We start from the raw sequence: 17,722 nt of genomic DNA, 5'->3' as shown, positions 1-17,722 counted from the left end.
CATCAAGTTTGGAGGCTCCCTTGATCTCAGGGGCCAACCCTCATCCGTTATCTGTGATTCTTAAGAAGGGTGAACAGCCAGCCTCCAGTGCAACAATTGTGGTCAACCCCGTAATGGAATCTCTTTCCAATGTGCTGAATGTAGACATACCATCAGTGATGATGTGTAAATTTAACCTAGATAGCGCAGCGCGTGTGCCGGAATAATCCGCATGATCGAACATGACAGTAAAAATTGGTTAAAGTGCCAGAAACTACAGAGAAATACTGCAATATTTGGTTTATCACTGAATAATCCAGGCTTTGATGGGGGTGGACGCTTGGCCCTTTTACTCAGCTGACTTCCTTTTTTGCTAGTGAACAGCTATCATATACAGACACGAACAAAAGAAACACTTGCTGCGATATAAATGCAATGATGACTCATCTCTGGTTCCGTTAGGAAACAATTCTAAACTGAAGCAAAGAGTTACCTGGATAAAGGACAACCAACTCGTGCCTTCATCTACAAGATTGAACCTTGTGCTAGCCATCAATAAAAGAAACCGAGCAAAATTCTTTACAGGCAATCATGTCATGAACATTAACTGTTTCTTGACTTGATGACTAAACAAAAATGAAACCTTTCTTCCTTGCTAGGTATGGGCAATTTTAACTTTAACTAGCATTAAATCTTTTTCGTACAAGGTTCAACTGGCTAGCGCCAATGCCTGGGTATTTGATCTTTGTATCCAGCAACCAGGAATAAAATACAAATACACAAGTGAAACTTTAGCTGTAGTCAACTTGTACCGTCAAGTCCTGTACCCCCAATTCATGATACAGGTTATGCACATATTGAAGTACCGGACGATCCTCAATTCCCTTCTTCACCTGTGAAAGCCATCCAACAATAGAACAACTGATATAGTGCAAGTGTAAAACCAATAGCATAAAGCAAAGCAGATCCTTTTGAAAGGTGGATGTGTGCCCAATTAGTTTTATGGTCAAATAGAACTAATTGCTTGCGCCTGTTTAGTTATGACATATGAATACCGTTGCCATCCAAACTTCATTGTGATACCTACCTGTAATGAAATTGATCCAATGACATGACCGGGCACCAGTTCCCAAAAACGAGCTTGAGAAACTTCTGAAATTTCTTCACGGGTGCTTACCTGATAATTCACTGAAAGAATTAATCAACTGCAAATACAAAAAAATTATCTATTTGTCTTATGTAGTAAAATATAATGCAAAAATAGATAGAACTACCTGTCTCCAGCATTTGCTCAAGGCTGAAGATGGCATGCTGGGAGGGGCCATTTGCAGCAGGATGCCACCAGTGGCTTTAAAAAGTGGTATCACCAGCATAAAAACAGTAAATGAAACTAGTCCCAAACACAAAACCTCAGCATTTCTCACCCTGCAAAAAACCAGCACATAAATAGGTAGGTATGTGATATTTAGTTGAAACAAAACATCCTTAATCAAAGGAGAGAGCAAATACCCAAGGGCTAATAACCAGGATGCTAGGATTAATCCTGCACTGAGAAACAAAGAATGTAGACAGATTAAGATCTATGAGCAAGCATATCAAATAAAATAGAAATTAGATATTAAGAAAGACACATAAGAGGTACCTTATATATGTAAATGTTGATATGCATGTGCTTGTGCATGTGTAGTAAAATCACATGAAGGCATATATGTGTTAAAAGAAACGCATCTGTGATTACAGTTATTCGTCTCATACCTACGAATAGAGTCTGCAAGAACATGCAAGCAAACTGAGTGGTAATTCATATCTTCAGCGTTTCTGTAAACTGCAATTGATTTTTCACATAAGAATTTCAACATGGAAGCATACATATATACATATATATATATATATGTTATTTTCCACTAATGGAGAGAAAATACATACAAGAACACAACAGGAGGAGTCAACACATTCATTAGGAAAAAATATGGAAAGTAACAAGACACCCTCAACTTAGAGGTAAGAAAACTCCAAGCACAAGCAAGAGACTTACCAAGATTAATGCGAGCATAGTTCCTGAAGAACCACACACCAATGAGATTCACCAGCAGATTAGTCACAGCAGAGACTATCAAGTAATGCCTAGAAGTTGGAATTGATTATAGATCAGAGAAGAATTATAAATAAGTGAAAAGCTATTCTAAAATTCAACAGCAGATCTTACTTTCTAATTGAAATAATCAACACATTTCCTAGCCAGAAAAGGTATATTCAGAAACTAGTCATAATAGATTTCTCTTATTCCCTATTTCTGCTAATTTGTATCCTCAAGAAAATGATGCTTAGGTTGAGACAGAAGAAGTGAATATGTTTCTTAAAATTTCTTCAGAGTTCAGAAGAAAAGAAATCATTGGGACTGTAAAAGAGAAAGTTATTCCTAGTACATAGATGCAGTTAAGAAAGTCAACTAGTGGATTACAAAATGATTTCTTAATGTAGACCATATTTTAATTTTCTTTCCTTATATTGAGAGCTAAGCTTCTGCAGATTACAAAATGACTTCTTAATGTAGACCATATTTTAATTTGCTTTCCTTATATTGCCAGCTAAGTTTCTGCTCATGCAGCTGAGATAAAAGACATTAGCTAACTTTCGCCTCATTTTTAACACCAGGCTTCTGAACATTACATTTTCTTCCTCTAAATAAAACTTAAGAAGAAGGCCTGTAACAGAAAAAGGAGAACTAATACAGGAAAATCTCATGAGTGTTAGCCAAAATCACATATTCTCTTTTGGTGGGAATTTTTCTGTCTTGAGTTACTTCAAATTTCAATTTCCAAAATACAGGAATGCTTCAATCTCATGTTAAATAAAGTTTTCAATCAATAAACTCCAAAACATTATCACACTCACTTTGATAAAAAGTAATGATAAAGTTGAAAAGCTTAGTGAAAACCAAAAATAACTGTTGTTACTTGATCAGCAGTACAACAAAGAGAAAAAACAATAGGTGCATATAATTGTTTAAATACATATATATAAATAGATACATGTCATCCTAAAAACATAAACTTTGTACAGGGGAAGAGGGAGAGAAAAAAACAAAACTGACTTTGTTCATGAAATGACAATATCTTCCACATGACAGTCCTAAAAGGTTGTTTGCATATGCTGAGACTACCAACTTACTTGTGCTCAGATTCATCTTGTATAAATGCATGAAGTGCTTCCACGGCCAAGGAGAATGACAAAAACAAAAGAAACAGCTGTCTACACCAGGAACACAAACAAAACATTGCCATGTTAATACATAGATGCAAAATACATCCATGCAAGTTATACACGTAGAGAATGGGACCAAAATTTTCTCAACAACAAAAGCCTATTCTTTTAATCACTTTTGCTTCGTAGGATATTCCTGGACTAGAAAGATAGATGCTTTGAAGACATCATTCATATGTCTACCTCAAACAGATCCTTTATTGGAAAATTACTAGAAGCTTCTCTTAGAGCATGTCAATATGAAAAGGCAGGTCAAAGAATGATCAAAAAGTATAATACTTACAGCATTGGTGAAGGCAGACAGAACCTCCAGTCTTTTATACCTGACAGAAATTCAAATCCGTATCAATTATCCTTTTGAAAACTGTTCATCTCAATAGTCCAGAATACACGACCTAGAGTCGTCATCATACTAATATAGGAGATCGAGAAAATGTTACCAAACAAATTATATTCTTTTCCAATTGAAAACAACTCCACATTTTAAAATGGTTTGTTTAAGAATATCCCCTTGAACATACCTTCGTAATCTTTCTGAAGCGTACATTAAATTAAGGTAGCAACGAAATAAACTGGCTAATCAAAAAGCTAGCAATGAAGAGAAATTTTTAAGACTACTCAGCTAAAGAAGCTACATAGCTAAACTAAAGGATTGAATCTCACCCGTATGTATAGCACCTATCAGGCTTTCTCCGTGAAGTGACCATTGCAAACAAGGAAAAAGTCAACAGTCCACAGCCAAACGTCAAGTGAAATGCATCAGAAACCAAACCTGGACAAAGCAAGAACAAAATCAAATCTAAACACCACAAACCAACTAATATAACTATAACCAAGAAAATGATTACGATACATTAAGCCCAAAATAATCAGTTTTATTCAATAAATTTACCAAATCAGGTTTACAGCTTGAGAGAATTCATCCCATTTTTCAGCAAATATTTTTTTAAATAAAGATAAAAGATAAAAAGGTTTAGTGTTTTAATTGTGACTAAACCTATATATTTGCATCTAATTTGACTAATGTTTCTCTAGTGTATAAATTCACAAGCCAAAGTCATTAATGGTAAAAATTGACTAATGCTCATCATTAACATTAGCGAGCAGCATTAATAAAGTGCATAGTTCTAATTATAGTTGGTAAGCTATACAGCAAGTCGAAATTTAGAAAAAAATAAAATAAAAGCTTCAAAATTTTCATACCTACTCGACCGGAGAAAAGTCCAATACACAATTCAGCAGAAGAATAAGCAACGTTAAGCGATATCAACACGAACAATTTCCTTAGCTGCTTATTGCCCGATCTCGCGCTCTTAAATATAAACAAAATAAACGACAAAATTGACAATTTCTCATCTAACTCCTTTGACTCATCCGCAAAATTCTCGATTTTATCGTATGAATAAAGATTCAGGGGAATATCAACGCTGGAACTTGTTCTGGATAGAAACGGCTTGGTAGAATCCTTGATCGAGACAGGAGTCTGAGGCTCCTGCGGCGGTTGGTGAAATGAAGGCTGCCGGGAATAAGCGAATCGGCGATCGGTGTCGCCGCCGAATGAGAAATCACCGTTGATTGACCGTGGGGATCGGGATTCGGAATCGAGCTTTTGGTAATGATGAAACGATGCGTTTTGAGCCTTCCCGTAAGAAAATCTCGAGTTGTCCATTAGGGACGCAGAGCTGGAGTAAAGAAAACTCCGCTTGGGGAAGCAATGCTATATAGACTATACGAGTGATTGAGCGGAAGACTTTCGAGTCAAAGTAAGGTCGTTGTCGAAGGAAATATAACCTGGATAAATTGCTTAGGGTTAATACCACTTTGTCCCCCCAAACTTTGGACGATTATCCACTTCAATCCCTAAACTTCAAAATGGGACACTTAAGTCCCTAAACTTATAAATACCTCCCACTTAAAGAAAATTGTTAACAAATCCTGAATGCCATCGGTGGTCGAAATGTCCCATTTTATAAGGATTTAGGAATTTAAGTGTCTCATTTTATAAGTTTAGGGACTTAAGTGGGAGGTATTTATAAGTTTAGGGACTTAAGTGTCCCATTTTGAAGTTTAGGGATTGAAGTGAGTAATCGTCCAAAGTTTAGGGGGACAAAGTGGAATTAACCCAATTGCTTAAGTAGTGCTCCACCGTTCTAACGTCTTCTTTTTTAGTCCCTCAATTTTTATATAAAATTATTTGGTTCCTCGCATATTTTCAACAGGAATAATTTTCTCGATAATCTATTTGAAAAATAATTGGCTCGATAATTAATGTAATTAACTAATTTCCAAGAAGTATCGATAATTGTTTTTGAAAATTGACTTTTAAGTCCATTTGTTTCTTCTCGAACTAATGGATTCAAAATAAATGCATAAGCATTTTGCTCAGATATACCTCCTGCATGTTTTAGGCCTCAAATATTTTCAACTACAAGACCTTCAAATTTCACACTTAAAAGTTTGAATTTGGTAGTGACAGAAACAATAATTACAATGCTGCAAAAAAGTCATAGAATTTCACCCTTTAAAAAGAACTAGAGATAAAAATGTGTATGCCCAATTTAACATAAATAGCTGTGAAATACCTATATATCTAAGGACATTATTACTATTTGAAAGATAAAGAAATCAGAGTAAAAATATGTAACACAAGACCAAGAAGAATCGAGAGATTACTATTAGCACTTAGCGAACAATATGCTAATTAAAGTTTACAAGAGAAAAGAACAAATGGCTTGAAGGATAGGTTTAATTAAAGTTCCAAAAAAAAAAAGCTCGTGAATTTAAGTTACAACAACTGTAGTGGTGCTCGAAATTTCAAGCATCAGCTCATATGCCATTGCCTACCGTTGAAGAAAAATTTAAGGCCATAACACCAAATTGAAAAATCAGTATTAATTATCTTCACCAATTTTTTGCTATGTTCATACATATGATCAATCCTTCATAGAAACACCAGAACACATGAAATAGCTTTTAACTTATACAGATAATAGATAACTTCAAAATAGAATCACCAGTGGTATATATTTAACATACCAAGTACTTCCACAATATTTCTCACTTCACAAATTATTTCACTCCCACTTGGCAATCTCCTTAACAACATGTTTATGCCGCTCATTCTATTCATACCACCCACAAACAGATAGCATTTTAAAAAATCTACCAAACAGCAAGTTTCTATGCCCCTCATTGTTCAATCTATATCTATCACCAAATCATAAATTATTATATTTAAACAATTAGACAAACACCAAATTTGCAATTAAAAAAATGTGATCTGCATTAGTAGTTTTGAGGTGTGAGGCCTTGGATGATAGTCCGTTGTACTCAATGCCTTTATATCCATCTACCAACAAAAGGAAAGAGAAAATAGGTCAAGAAAGGAAAATGGGGAAAAAAGGTGAAACCATATGGACTATATATGCATATAGAATTCAAGAAAAAGAGGGAAAAGTCATAGCAAAAGTAAAGTAATAGCAAATAGAGAGGCCAGAACAGAAAAAAAAAAAAAAAAAGGATACTCAATACATTGAAGAAATTGCATTCAATACAACCAAACACTAACAAATTGGGTCCCAAGAAAGGCATTATCAGCTAGATGGTGAATAAACCACCACCTCGAAAAAACAACCACCAACTCCAACCCCACTCCACCCCTCAAAAAAACAAAGTTCATCAACTCTCTTCTGAAACGAAGTACATGACAGAGTAACTTTTACAAAAATTAAAAGAGAGTGTATCACGAGTAAGCACCAGCATTACTCGTTTCTCAAGATTGAAGAATGGCATTATTCACTGACAGCCAACCTATCACATCCCCATATATCTAATGGAAAATTTATCTAATGAAAAATTTATGACAAACATGAATATGCCGAATCTTTGTCCTCAGAGAGATTTGCAGCAGTCGCATCTATCTTCTTCCTTGAGAACTCATCAATTGAAAGTCCTGGTACATGGACAGCAATGACATATCTTTAGTGCCACTAAGAAAGCAGTGAAAATGAAAGAAAGTCCAGACCAAAGTAACTGATTAAATTTTTTGACTAATCAAAATTATAAATTGTCACCAATCACCAGTAATTCATGTACAAACTATTAACATCTGATGCTATAAGAAGTCATTTCAAACAAAAGCCATAGAGTAAAGATCTCCATGCTCACCTTGAACAATAGCCTATTCTCCATTCTTACAGGTTACTGGGAAGGAATATATAAGCCCGGCAAGCACATTGTAGAAGCCATCAGAGTATACACCCATAGAAAGCCATGTGCCCTACAATGCAGCATAAATCGTGAATGAGAGCAGAGTAAGAATACTATGCATATTGTGCAAAGTATGCACACTAAGATTTACCTCATGAGTTCCAAGGACCCAATCACGAATGTGGTCACAACTAGCACTAGCAGCAGAGAGTGCACTCAAGAGCTTTCTAGTCTTGATAATTGCAGCACCACAATCTTTGGATTGTCGTTATGAACTCTCTGTTCAACCTAAAAATTCAAATAACATATCTTCACTGAAACCATGTGAAATGTGAAACCAAACAATGGCAATGAATGGAGAACTTAGAAAACCTAAGAAGCAAATTGCAAAAACTTGAACTTTTTACCAGGCATCATCAGCTACAAGCTGACGAATAGGCTTTTCTCCAGCTGATGTTTTAACAGTTGCGTGGTTGACATCAGGATATTATGTTGAGGACTGATTTCCCCAGATAATGGCATTTTTAACATCACTAACTTGAACACCCAATCTTTCTGAGATTTGACCAAGGGCCCTGTTGTGGTCCAATCTTGTCAAACAAGTAATGTTTTTTGTAGGAATTGATGGTGCAAACTCCTTCAAGATCAATGCATTCGTGTTGGTGGGGTTAGCAACAACCAAAACCTGAAAGAACAGTCACAGAAGACTATTTAAGATATGATATCTAAGAGAAACAGAAATATGACCGGAAGCCTAAATTCTATAGACCATTTTCATCATACATTGCATCAAGTTAACTAATTGCCCCAATTGAAAAAATTCAGGAGGACAGAATAGTTTGAAAAACTAACCAATTGACATGATCATATCTAGTTGGAATGATAAACAGGTTTTTTCAAACAAGTCAAACAGGAAAAAGGAAACAAGTAACATATCCCAACAATCCAAGTGAATCTTAGGAAAGGAACCAAAAATGCCTTTCCACAACAAAATAAAAGCTGAAACCAACATCTATGAATAGCAACCAATAATCTACAAGTTATTAAAAATGCTAAGAACCTTGCAGTTAGGAGCAGCATGCTGCTCAAGAGCAGAAGCTTGAGACTTGTAGATAGAAACGTTCCTTGTCATCACATCTTTTCTTTCCATTCCTTCTTTCCTTGGGAATCCACCAATCATAACAGCAACACTGACACCAGCGCATGCCTCAGCAACATCAGTTGTAGCAACAACACCTGGTCAAAGAAAATTATAATTATACTTATAAATCCATTCTTCACTTGACTATCAAGTATTAACTAATGTTAGCTTTAATATAGGAATAACAATTAAAATGGCCAGATGACAAACCTTTTAATAAAAGAAAAGTAGCATCACCCAGCTCCATTTTAACTCCATTGAGTGCCTTAGTAGCAGGTGAAATATCAAGCATGTGACGGATCACTGGCTGATCAGGTCCCAACATCACTCCTCTGGCAATCATGGGCACAATACCATATCCAATTTGGCCTGAAATAAACCAGCATGTTTCAGATCAGTATATTTTATAATTCACTAAATTATCTGCTCTTTTTGAGTAATAGATTTTTGCATTCAAAAAAACCTGTCCTCCCCACTCCAACACCCCCAAAAAACAACCACCAATTCCAACCTCATATCCCTTTTCGGATTATTTTCCTAAAACTGGCTACCAAAAAAGAATCTGAGTAAATAGGAAAAGGTATACAATGAAGATACACAAGGCTCATGAGTTTCAGCTAAAAAAATGTGGTTTCAGCTGCAAAGAATAAATATTATTTTCTAGCAGATTAAAACAATAGATGAGCAAGCAAAAACATATGCATCTATTAAAGAACAAGGTACATTGCGTTAGTTATGGTCCAATTAAGCAGCAAATTATCAATTGTATGAAAAAGTGCAGAGGAAGAAAAACCTAAACGATGTCCTTGATTAGAGTGAAATCCAATGGGACTTAGTAAGAGAATAACTGAACATGCTAACAACAAATCATAAGCAACCTTTCAAAAATGTTTGCAACCATAGGGGAGATGTCAGATATTTGGCATATATATGGAGGATCAATGAGTTTAAATATTTGAAGGCACATCATCAAAATATGAAAAGTATTCAGTTAAAATATTCTCAGGCATTCAATAAGATTTGTAGGAGTTTTATATATGCTAGAATTAAGCAAATCAGCACCACCTTTAATACCATTGAATTTCGATGTATGACGTACTCTTAAAATGATTGTTCTGCCCTAGGATTTTAGGTTAGGATTTACTAATTTTTCAAAAGTGATTAACCAAAGCAGGAAAAAAAGGGTAGAGGGTATTCTAGTTCTAAAATTCATCAGGATTGATGGAGGATGAACGAGCTTCCTGTGAAAAAAACCTAAATGAGAAGAATGGAAGAAAAGAAAGAAATATTTGGCTGGATAAAAACAAAACAAAGACAAACCTCTTCAGACCAAAGTAGAACAAAGACGAGAGACAGAGAAATTCAATCTTGGGGTTAAATAAAAATTAAACCATAAAAAAGGAAAGCAAATAGGAAAGTTATGGAATTACCACAGCAAGTTGTTCCGTCTTAACCAACCGCAGTGATGGTGGACGAAGAAGGAATGACGAAGAGCAAGAAGGTGAGGCGAAAAAGAAGGGGAAGAGAGAGATGGGCAAGTGGTGAAAATTTGAGAGAAACCTTAGAGAGAGCAGCACAAAAGAAAGTACCGGCAACCAAACGGTGTTGCACCAATCGATCAAAAACATATTCAGCAACCAAAACACAAAACACTTCATGCCGTTTTCAGGACACACGCAAGTGATGACGACGAAAATGAAACTCAACCAAAGAGCAATCTTGTCCCAGAAATAATAAAGGAAAAAGAAGGGCTGTGGTGGTGGTCGATTAAAGAAAAGAGGGAGAGGCAAAGGGTGAGGCGAAGGAGGAGGGAGCGGCAAAAATACGAGAAAACCCTGGAGAGCAAGTCTATGTAACTGTCTGATGAATCAATCCCAACGCATCACATGAATGGTTTTTGGCGTTTCACATGCTTGACACATGAGAGGACGACCAAAACGAAGTCAGACCAAAGAGCTCTTCGACTCTTACTCTATATATGTTGATAATAACTAGGAGGTGTACACCGCGTGTACGCGCGGTGTGGGGTTCAGATATTGGCATGCCCAGTGCTGCTAAGTAAAGTAATAAGGAATTGGAATGTAGAAATTGACAAAATCTGAAATGGTAAGAAACAGTATAGTTAACATATAAGTTAAAAAACATCACAAGTAATGAGCGTAGTTTGTTGATTTGAAAAGGCATGATTTAACAAACAAAAGAACCAGGTCTTCAGTCATTAATGTTGAGATTATTGATGTTGAGGTTGTCAATGTTGTGAACTTCATCTAAAGTGTAGGAAGTGATTATTTCATAAGCTGAGCGCCGTAGCATTCTGAACTTTGAAGTAGAGGGCTTGACGTAGCATGTAAGGATTTTTCCGTGGAGAATTGCTTGAAGATGTTGAGCGATATTTATGTTCTGGTGCGAAAAAAGTAAGAAATGAAGCTAAGCTGTTGGGAAAAAGAGAGTTAAACAAGTAGTGTATAAAAGAAAATTGATAATTACTTCTGTTTGCAAATAGTATAGCTCAGCAGTTGAGAATTGAGCTAGCTTTTCGGCTTCAGAGGCCATAGCAGTAAGACATAGAGTGCCAGTTGAATCCGTGATCCAAATTGAAATACAAGCCCTGGAATTAATAAGTGGATGATTTGACAGTGGAAGTTTAGATTGATTAATAAAAACAATGTACCTTATTTATAAGTATATGCACCTGGGTTGGAGATCAACATTAGCTTGACAGTATTTGCAGATAATTTTTCGCTCATCTATACAACTGTCTGGATGATAACAATTGGGACAAGCTATATAGGTTAAATCTTGAGGTTTACAATCAAGTTCGACGACACCTTTAATCCATGCGGTCTTTGGCTTCTATAAAATAAAAGTAATAGAAGAAGAAAGTGGGAAATGGTAACAGGAAATATAATAAAGAAGTTTAGATGTGAAATTGGTCAGTAGTATAAGAATTTTACGAAGTGAAGTAGAGCGGCTATGTCATGGATTTGACTGTAATGAGGGGGAGGAAAAAGGATGTGCGGATTAGCATAACTGTGCTCATGGACCATCTGTGCTAGCTGAGGCGTGTTGTGACGATACCTAAAATAAGAAAGGAAAAGTTAAGCTGGAAGAGAATAACTGGAATGATGGAATGGAGAGCGTGCAGTCAGTTGTCTGACCAGTGATGCAGATCGGTTGCTTGTTGCACGATTGGAGCTATCAAAATAGTGGTCGAATCTTGAGTTGAAAGACTAAGATCTGGGATTTAAGGGGGGAAAAAGAAGAAAACATCAAGTATAAGAAGAGTAAAGAAGACTTTCAGCTAATAAATGCGTAGCTGTTTTTTAAATAATAAATAGTAGCTATTTGGTTACAGTTCTGTGTTGTGACTTTCATTCTTATGGCAATGATGATAGGAAAATTGTTCTGAACAGCTGCAATTGCAGGACCGTTGATTTCTTCGAAGTCATTCTTCAAAGTTAGGATGAATGGTCTCATGCTAGCAAAACAAGAAGAATAAATATTTGTCCGAAGTGTTTATTTGGATATATGGTGTACGGAAGAACTGCAAAGGAAATAAGAGAGGATACTGCAAAGGATCATAACAAGCATAATAATGCTGGACCTTGTGAGCAGTATTTGACCGGCTATATACGAGAATATGTGGTTGCCTATCGACTGATTCATCATCATTTTCAGTCCATATAGCAGCGACTTGAGAAGCAGAAGGAAGATTATAAATGCGCTGGTCAAGGCCAGGAAAGCAGTTAAGGACAACATTATGCTTTTCAAGATCTGGGACATCACTTAGGTCCTTAAAGAATCTAGCATAAGGATTATTAGAAAGTATGTCCATCAAAAGCTTCAAAGTGCTCTCGCGAAGCTTGTCAGAAGCAGCGACTCGCCTGATTAAGTCTTCATCGGTATCAAAAAAGTAGAGGTGGATTCCACAGGGTCTATCATCAGGCTGTGATAAACTATTCAAAAAATGATAAACCTGCCCCTGGACACGAAAGGTATATACTCCCCTTGTATTCCTTGTCAATTCTGGATTTAGAGCATAAGGCATTGGAGGAGCAACAATAGAAATTTCTCCTTGGGAGCAGCAAAAGCTAGGGGGTTCCAAATAGAATCTTTAGCTCCACAATACTGACAATCAAGAGCATCAGGGAGCAACAAAGATTCTTTAGCAATTTCATCAATCCTAGATTTTTTTGAACGACGGCGTTCAGTAAGCGTCCCTGCAGTTTAAGCTATATAATGGGAATGATGTTCGCAAGGAAATCTGAAAGAAGCACAGAATGAAGGGAATACGAGGGGGAAAGGTCACAAATATGACAAACAAAGAAAGGGCAACCTGATTGCCTCCTTGTTGTCAATATAACGTTTGAAAGATTCGTTGTAGCAGCTGTAACACCAATATGAGGACGAGATGATTTGCTGGTAGCATTCGTGTTGCCTGGCAAACCGTTGTAATTTTTTTTAGAAGGAACAACTGTTTGTTCTTAAAGAAACAGGGCATCTATAAGTGCAGGAGCGCAAATTCTAATAAGCCGGGCATAATGCAAAGTATTGCTTTAGAAGAGAGATATTGTTTTTTTTTTGTAAAAGGTACAGGTTGAAAACGAAAGGGAAGAAAAAGGATCAGCAAAATGAACGAGTAATACCTGTAGGTTGAGTAGAGCCAAAAGACCGAGGATTGAATGAAATAGAAGAAGATGGAAACTGCTCAATTAAGTGGCTTGAGCATGAAGTACTGGAAGAGCCAAGGGACTTAAGATTTGACCCATGCATAGGGTCATGAGGTAAACAATGGGATCCCAGAAGATCAGTTTTTTTGTTTTTGTCAGAACAATTTCGTGGGGGACGTTTTCTATGCGGAACTCTGCCACTGCATGAAGCTGTAGTGAGACAGAGATATAGATGGTGTTATGCATATAGAAATAGCAGACAGAAGATGGCAATAGTGGAAGTGAAGAAGAAACACAAGGGAAACTATTTCTAAGTGCTGCAATACCTGTACACTGGCAGGTACTTTTAGATGGGAGATTTAATGCAGTAGAAGGAGGAACACAGTTTCTGGAGAAGTGATTTGAAGGAGCTGCATCGAGGGGGCTTAGAATTTCAATCATTAAATTGTTAACAGATGTGGAGGTATTATGTGCATTTTTACTCAGAGCATCAGAAGTTTGCTGTTCCTGGCTCGAGGCTATAACAATGTTATGTGGAGGATGATCCAATGCTTTAGATAAGGCATTCTCATGAATGAGAGAAGAAGGTTGAACAGTAGCTGAAAGATGAGGGGAGGGAGAGCCCTGCTCTTTCTGTTTTGGAGAACTACTCTGTGGGTCAGCTTGCCGACAGTGAAGTGTACGATTCAGGAGACGGGCTGCAAAGTGTACAAATAGATGGGCTAGTTTGCATCAGAAGAGCACACAGAAAATGAAGGCAGGCCAAGATGCAGACATGGGGAGAACAATGAAATAACTATAAATGGCTTTGGGGCAGGTAACTAAAATAGTGCCATGGTATATATACCTTCAGAATCCAAACTATATTGCACTAAATGCGGGACAATAGGAGAGGAACAAGCTCCATTAGATAGACAGAGCGAGGCAGGCATAGCGGCAGACATATAGTTCAACGATTCTTGAAGCGCAACAGAACGACTATCGACAACCTGACCATGACAACCTGCTAACGAGTCGTTACGAGTAGGAGCTGAATTAGAGAAACAAACACCAGTTTCAACATGCCCGAGCGGCACGGTACGAAGGTAAGAGCGCGATGATTTATCCTTTTTCTTAAGAAGCCTGGCCTCACGCCTCCGGCGTGAAAGTGCAACCTTGGCAATGGGTGACATTTCTGCATAACGCTTCCGGCGCATAGCATTTTTATCCATCTCAAAAAAAAAACTAAGGAGTAACAATTCAGATATGATGCCCTTGTAAGAACTCACAATAAGTATAAAAGAGCATAGTAGAACGCAAAGGGAAAAGTTCAAAACGCGTGAGCTGCTATAAAGAACAGGAAATAAGAAATTATACAAGCAAGCGATAAAGGCCTGCTAGAACAGCAGCCACAGTACCAGGTTGCAACAGAGAAAAATACTAACCAAAGCATGAAAAATCCAAAGAATTGAACAATCCAAATATGATGACTTTGTAAGAACCAAGAATGAGCATAAAAGAACATTGTAGAATCCAAAAGAAAGAACACAACACACGTGAATTCATATGCTCAAATAATGTGGGATGCATATTGTTGAAAGCATGAGCTCATTCAAAGAACCCTCCCTACGGACTTAGAAGCTACATCACAAAGCATGTCATGCTACATGTGGTTGGAAGCTCAGAATGCTGATAGTTGAATTACTACCCATCCTGTATAGTGCTCAAAGCATTGTGTGTGTTTAATGATCACTAAAGTCCTAAGACTTTTATATTTTTCTTTGCTCTCTCTATCTCTATCGGTGATTTTTTTAGGGAGTTTTAATGGTTTTAGTATTTGAGTTTAGCTTTGGACTGTACAATATCACTTATCGTTTAGTGGTGAAGCTGGTTGCATGCATGATGTTGGTTTATTTTCTCAGTGCTCTGCCTGCTGGATTTGAATTAGCAAATCTAGGCTTTGGATTTGTAAGTTATAAGATTGCCTAAATAGCTTTAATAGTTCTATTCTGTTCAGAAAGCATTGGAAGTGTAAGTATTAAGAGCAACTCTAGCCTCACGCGATTGGTGCATGCATGACTAATCAGTAGTTCAATTTTCCTCAATGTGCAAATGGCCTTTTGAATTAGCTGTGGCATGTAAACTCAGAAGTTAGATTTCAGTGTATAGCGCAAGTAAAGGGTATGTTCAGAGTATTACGTGACTGATTTTTACTTTTCTTGGCATGTAAAGGGTGTTTGATTAAGGCTAAGAATGCAACATGCGCTTTCCTAGTGACAATGCTTAAAAAAGAATTTTGAGAGTGATAGTCAGGTTGGCTTCTGTTTGCCTATGCTTTGATTTGTCTGTGCATTGTTTATTCAATTTGGGATTCCATAGGCTGTAGAAATCTGTCGAGTGATAGCCACAGGAGCTGCTTCTTTTGCATGGTAGAATTTGTACTGCTGTGTCACTGTAGCCGTCTTTTTCCCTATGGTCTAAAAGGGTTTTTTTTAAAATTTTTGAGGAAGCAGATACAACTTGAATTAATTCGATGAACGAAGCAAAAAGATGCAAAGAAGCCATGCATGTTGGAGAAATACATGAAGTGCGGAATGACCAGGAAAGAGGGAAAAAATAGCGATGAACTAATGCAGGCACAAGGAATGAAGAGGAAAACAAAACCACAAAACAAGCATCTGACCTGCAAGGAAATCCTGGCATAAGACATAGCACAAGGTCAGGTCCACAGCGGGCTCCCCAGCAGGCCGAAAATGGCAGCAAAAATCCGAAAACACGGACATCAAATAAAGCTGCAAAAGATGGAAAAAACAACAACAACAGAAAGGTGAGATACTGGAGAGAGCAAAATAGAAAGGCGGGAATTTTTTTTTTTAAAACAATGACCTTACCAGGAAACCAAAGGCATATATAGAGCAGCATTTATTAGCAGGGAAAAGGGGAAAAAACAACAAAGTCAGTGATTAAAATAGCTAATGCTGCCACAGCTCATAAACAGGAATAGCAAAAAAACATATAAATTGATAAGCAAAAAACTGACCCAGACAATTATGGCGAGACTGCCGAACAGAAACGAAGGATTCAAAAGAACAGAGGAACAAGCAAAGGGGAAAAATGAGCAAACCAACCTTATAGTTGATGATGAAATGAAACAACAAAACGAGAGAGGGAAAATGGTGACCGAATGCGGAAGCCAACCACTAAGCATGATAGCAGCTGCAGAATGCAGGACAGACGGTATAGACGGTAGCGTACGGGAGGAGGACGTTGGTAACCAGCAGAGGCAAAGAACAGAGGCCTGTTTTAAAAAGTGCACAGTGACTAAGCATTATTTTGACATCTATAACCCAATTACAACTAAACTAAGGCAACTCACAAAAAGACAATGTAAATAAACATTTAAAACAAGGGTAAATAGGTAACTTAATGAGCTGTCACATTGACCAAATACACACTCTAACCTCACCAAAAACCTGACATTAGGTAAAATTGGAAGGACAGTAGCATTATTATCAGCACCTCAGGTTGAAAAACTATTATAATTATGACCACTATAACCCATTTCTTGTGTTTCATACAAGCAGGTTATCCAATTTTCGGTTCCATGCAAGCAGCCAAAACACAGCCCGTCAAAACACACACAATCTATTTAGTCAAAACACAACCAACATCACAAAGCAGGCATCCACCAGGTGGAGGAGGAGGACTACAACTTTTTCACCAACCACAAAGCGACACATCAGCTAAGAACACACGGCTTGGCAACTTTCCTAAGCATTTAGTCTACCTTAGGTTGATTACCGAAACATAAAAGAGTTACATGTAGGAGCCAAGGACATTTGCATTTGTTAAATTGAGGGATAAAGAAAACCATAAAAGGTGATTGGTATGTTTTACATATGTTACACTATTATTAATTCAAACTTCTGATATTGACTTCTAAATTTTGGAAGTTTCACTTTCAAGTTGCATTTTTTTAAAACTAAACTTATAATAAAATATTGAATTCTTGTAAATGTCTAACTTGAATCCATAGCTTTGTACGGAAGACAAGAATACTGTGATTTTAAAGTTAGATTGAAAGCCTTTTATCTGTGACTATTCCGCTATAAGTATCTATATTTTGTTCATAGTTATTAAACTCGATCTGGTCCAACAATTGAACGGGTCAAATCAGTGGACTGGCCATGGAACCAGGCCGGTTTAGCAATTGAATTGGAGTTGCAGATGACTAGCTTTGAACAGTTTGATTTGAGTGGTTGAACTGATGATCCGCTAAACCCGGTGGGTTTAAGAAATGAAATTACCTTTTTATCCAATTTTTAAATTTGACCAGCCACATTAGCATGGACATTGTTTTCTTTTTGACAATTGGATGAGAAAAATTGAAAAGGAATTTGAAAATTAGGGTTTCTTTCTTTCTTTAACATTTAGATTTATCATTTATGTTTATGTATAATATTAATATGAATTCATGAAC

At 36.9% G+C, this 17,722-nt stretch overlaps 1 protein-coding gene across 1 annotated transcript; it reads right to left on the bottom strand.

The window, feature by feature from the left end:
* Positions 1-385: 385 nt before the first annotated feature.
* On the bottom strand, positions 386-4,940 carry LOC113775117 (metal tolerance protein C2). Its single transcript, XM_027319860.1, has 10 exons — positions 4,447-4,940; positions 3,907-4,015; positions 3,527-3,566; positions 3,151-3,227; positions 2,015-2,103; positions 1,735-1,804; positions 1,489-1,527; positions 1,254-1,404; positions 1,067-1,156; positions 386-872 (listed from the first exon to the last, which is right to left on the bottom strand). The coding sequence occupies exons 1-10, from the start codon at positions 4,910-4,912 to the stop codon at positions 771-773; spliced, it is 1,233 nt and encodes a 410-aa protein (XP_027175661.1). The 5' UTR covers positions 4,913-4,940; the 3' UTR covers positions 386-770.
* Between the last annotated feature and the right edge of the window lie 12,782 nt (positions 4,941-17,722).

This window comes from Coffea eugenioides, chromosome 6 (assembly GCF_003713205.1).
Source record: "Coffea eugenioides isolate CCC68of chromosome 6, Ceug_1.0, whole genome shotgun sequence".
Taxonomy (NCBI): domain Eukaryota; kingdom Viridiplantae; phylum Streptophyta; class Magnoliopsida; order Gentianales; family Rubiaceae; genus Coffea; species Coffea eugenioides.
Note: the sequence above shows the minus strand (reverse complement) of the source record. Positions and strands in the feature narration are given on the sequence as shown.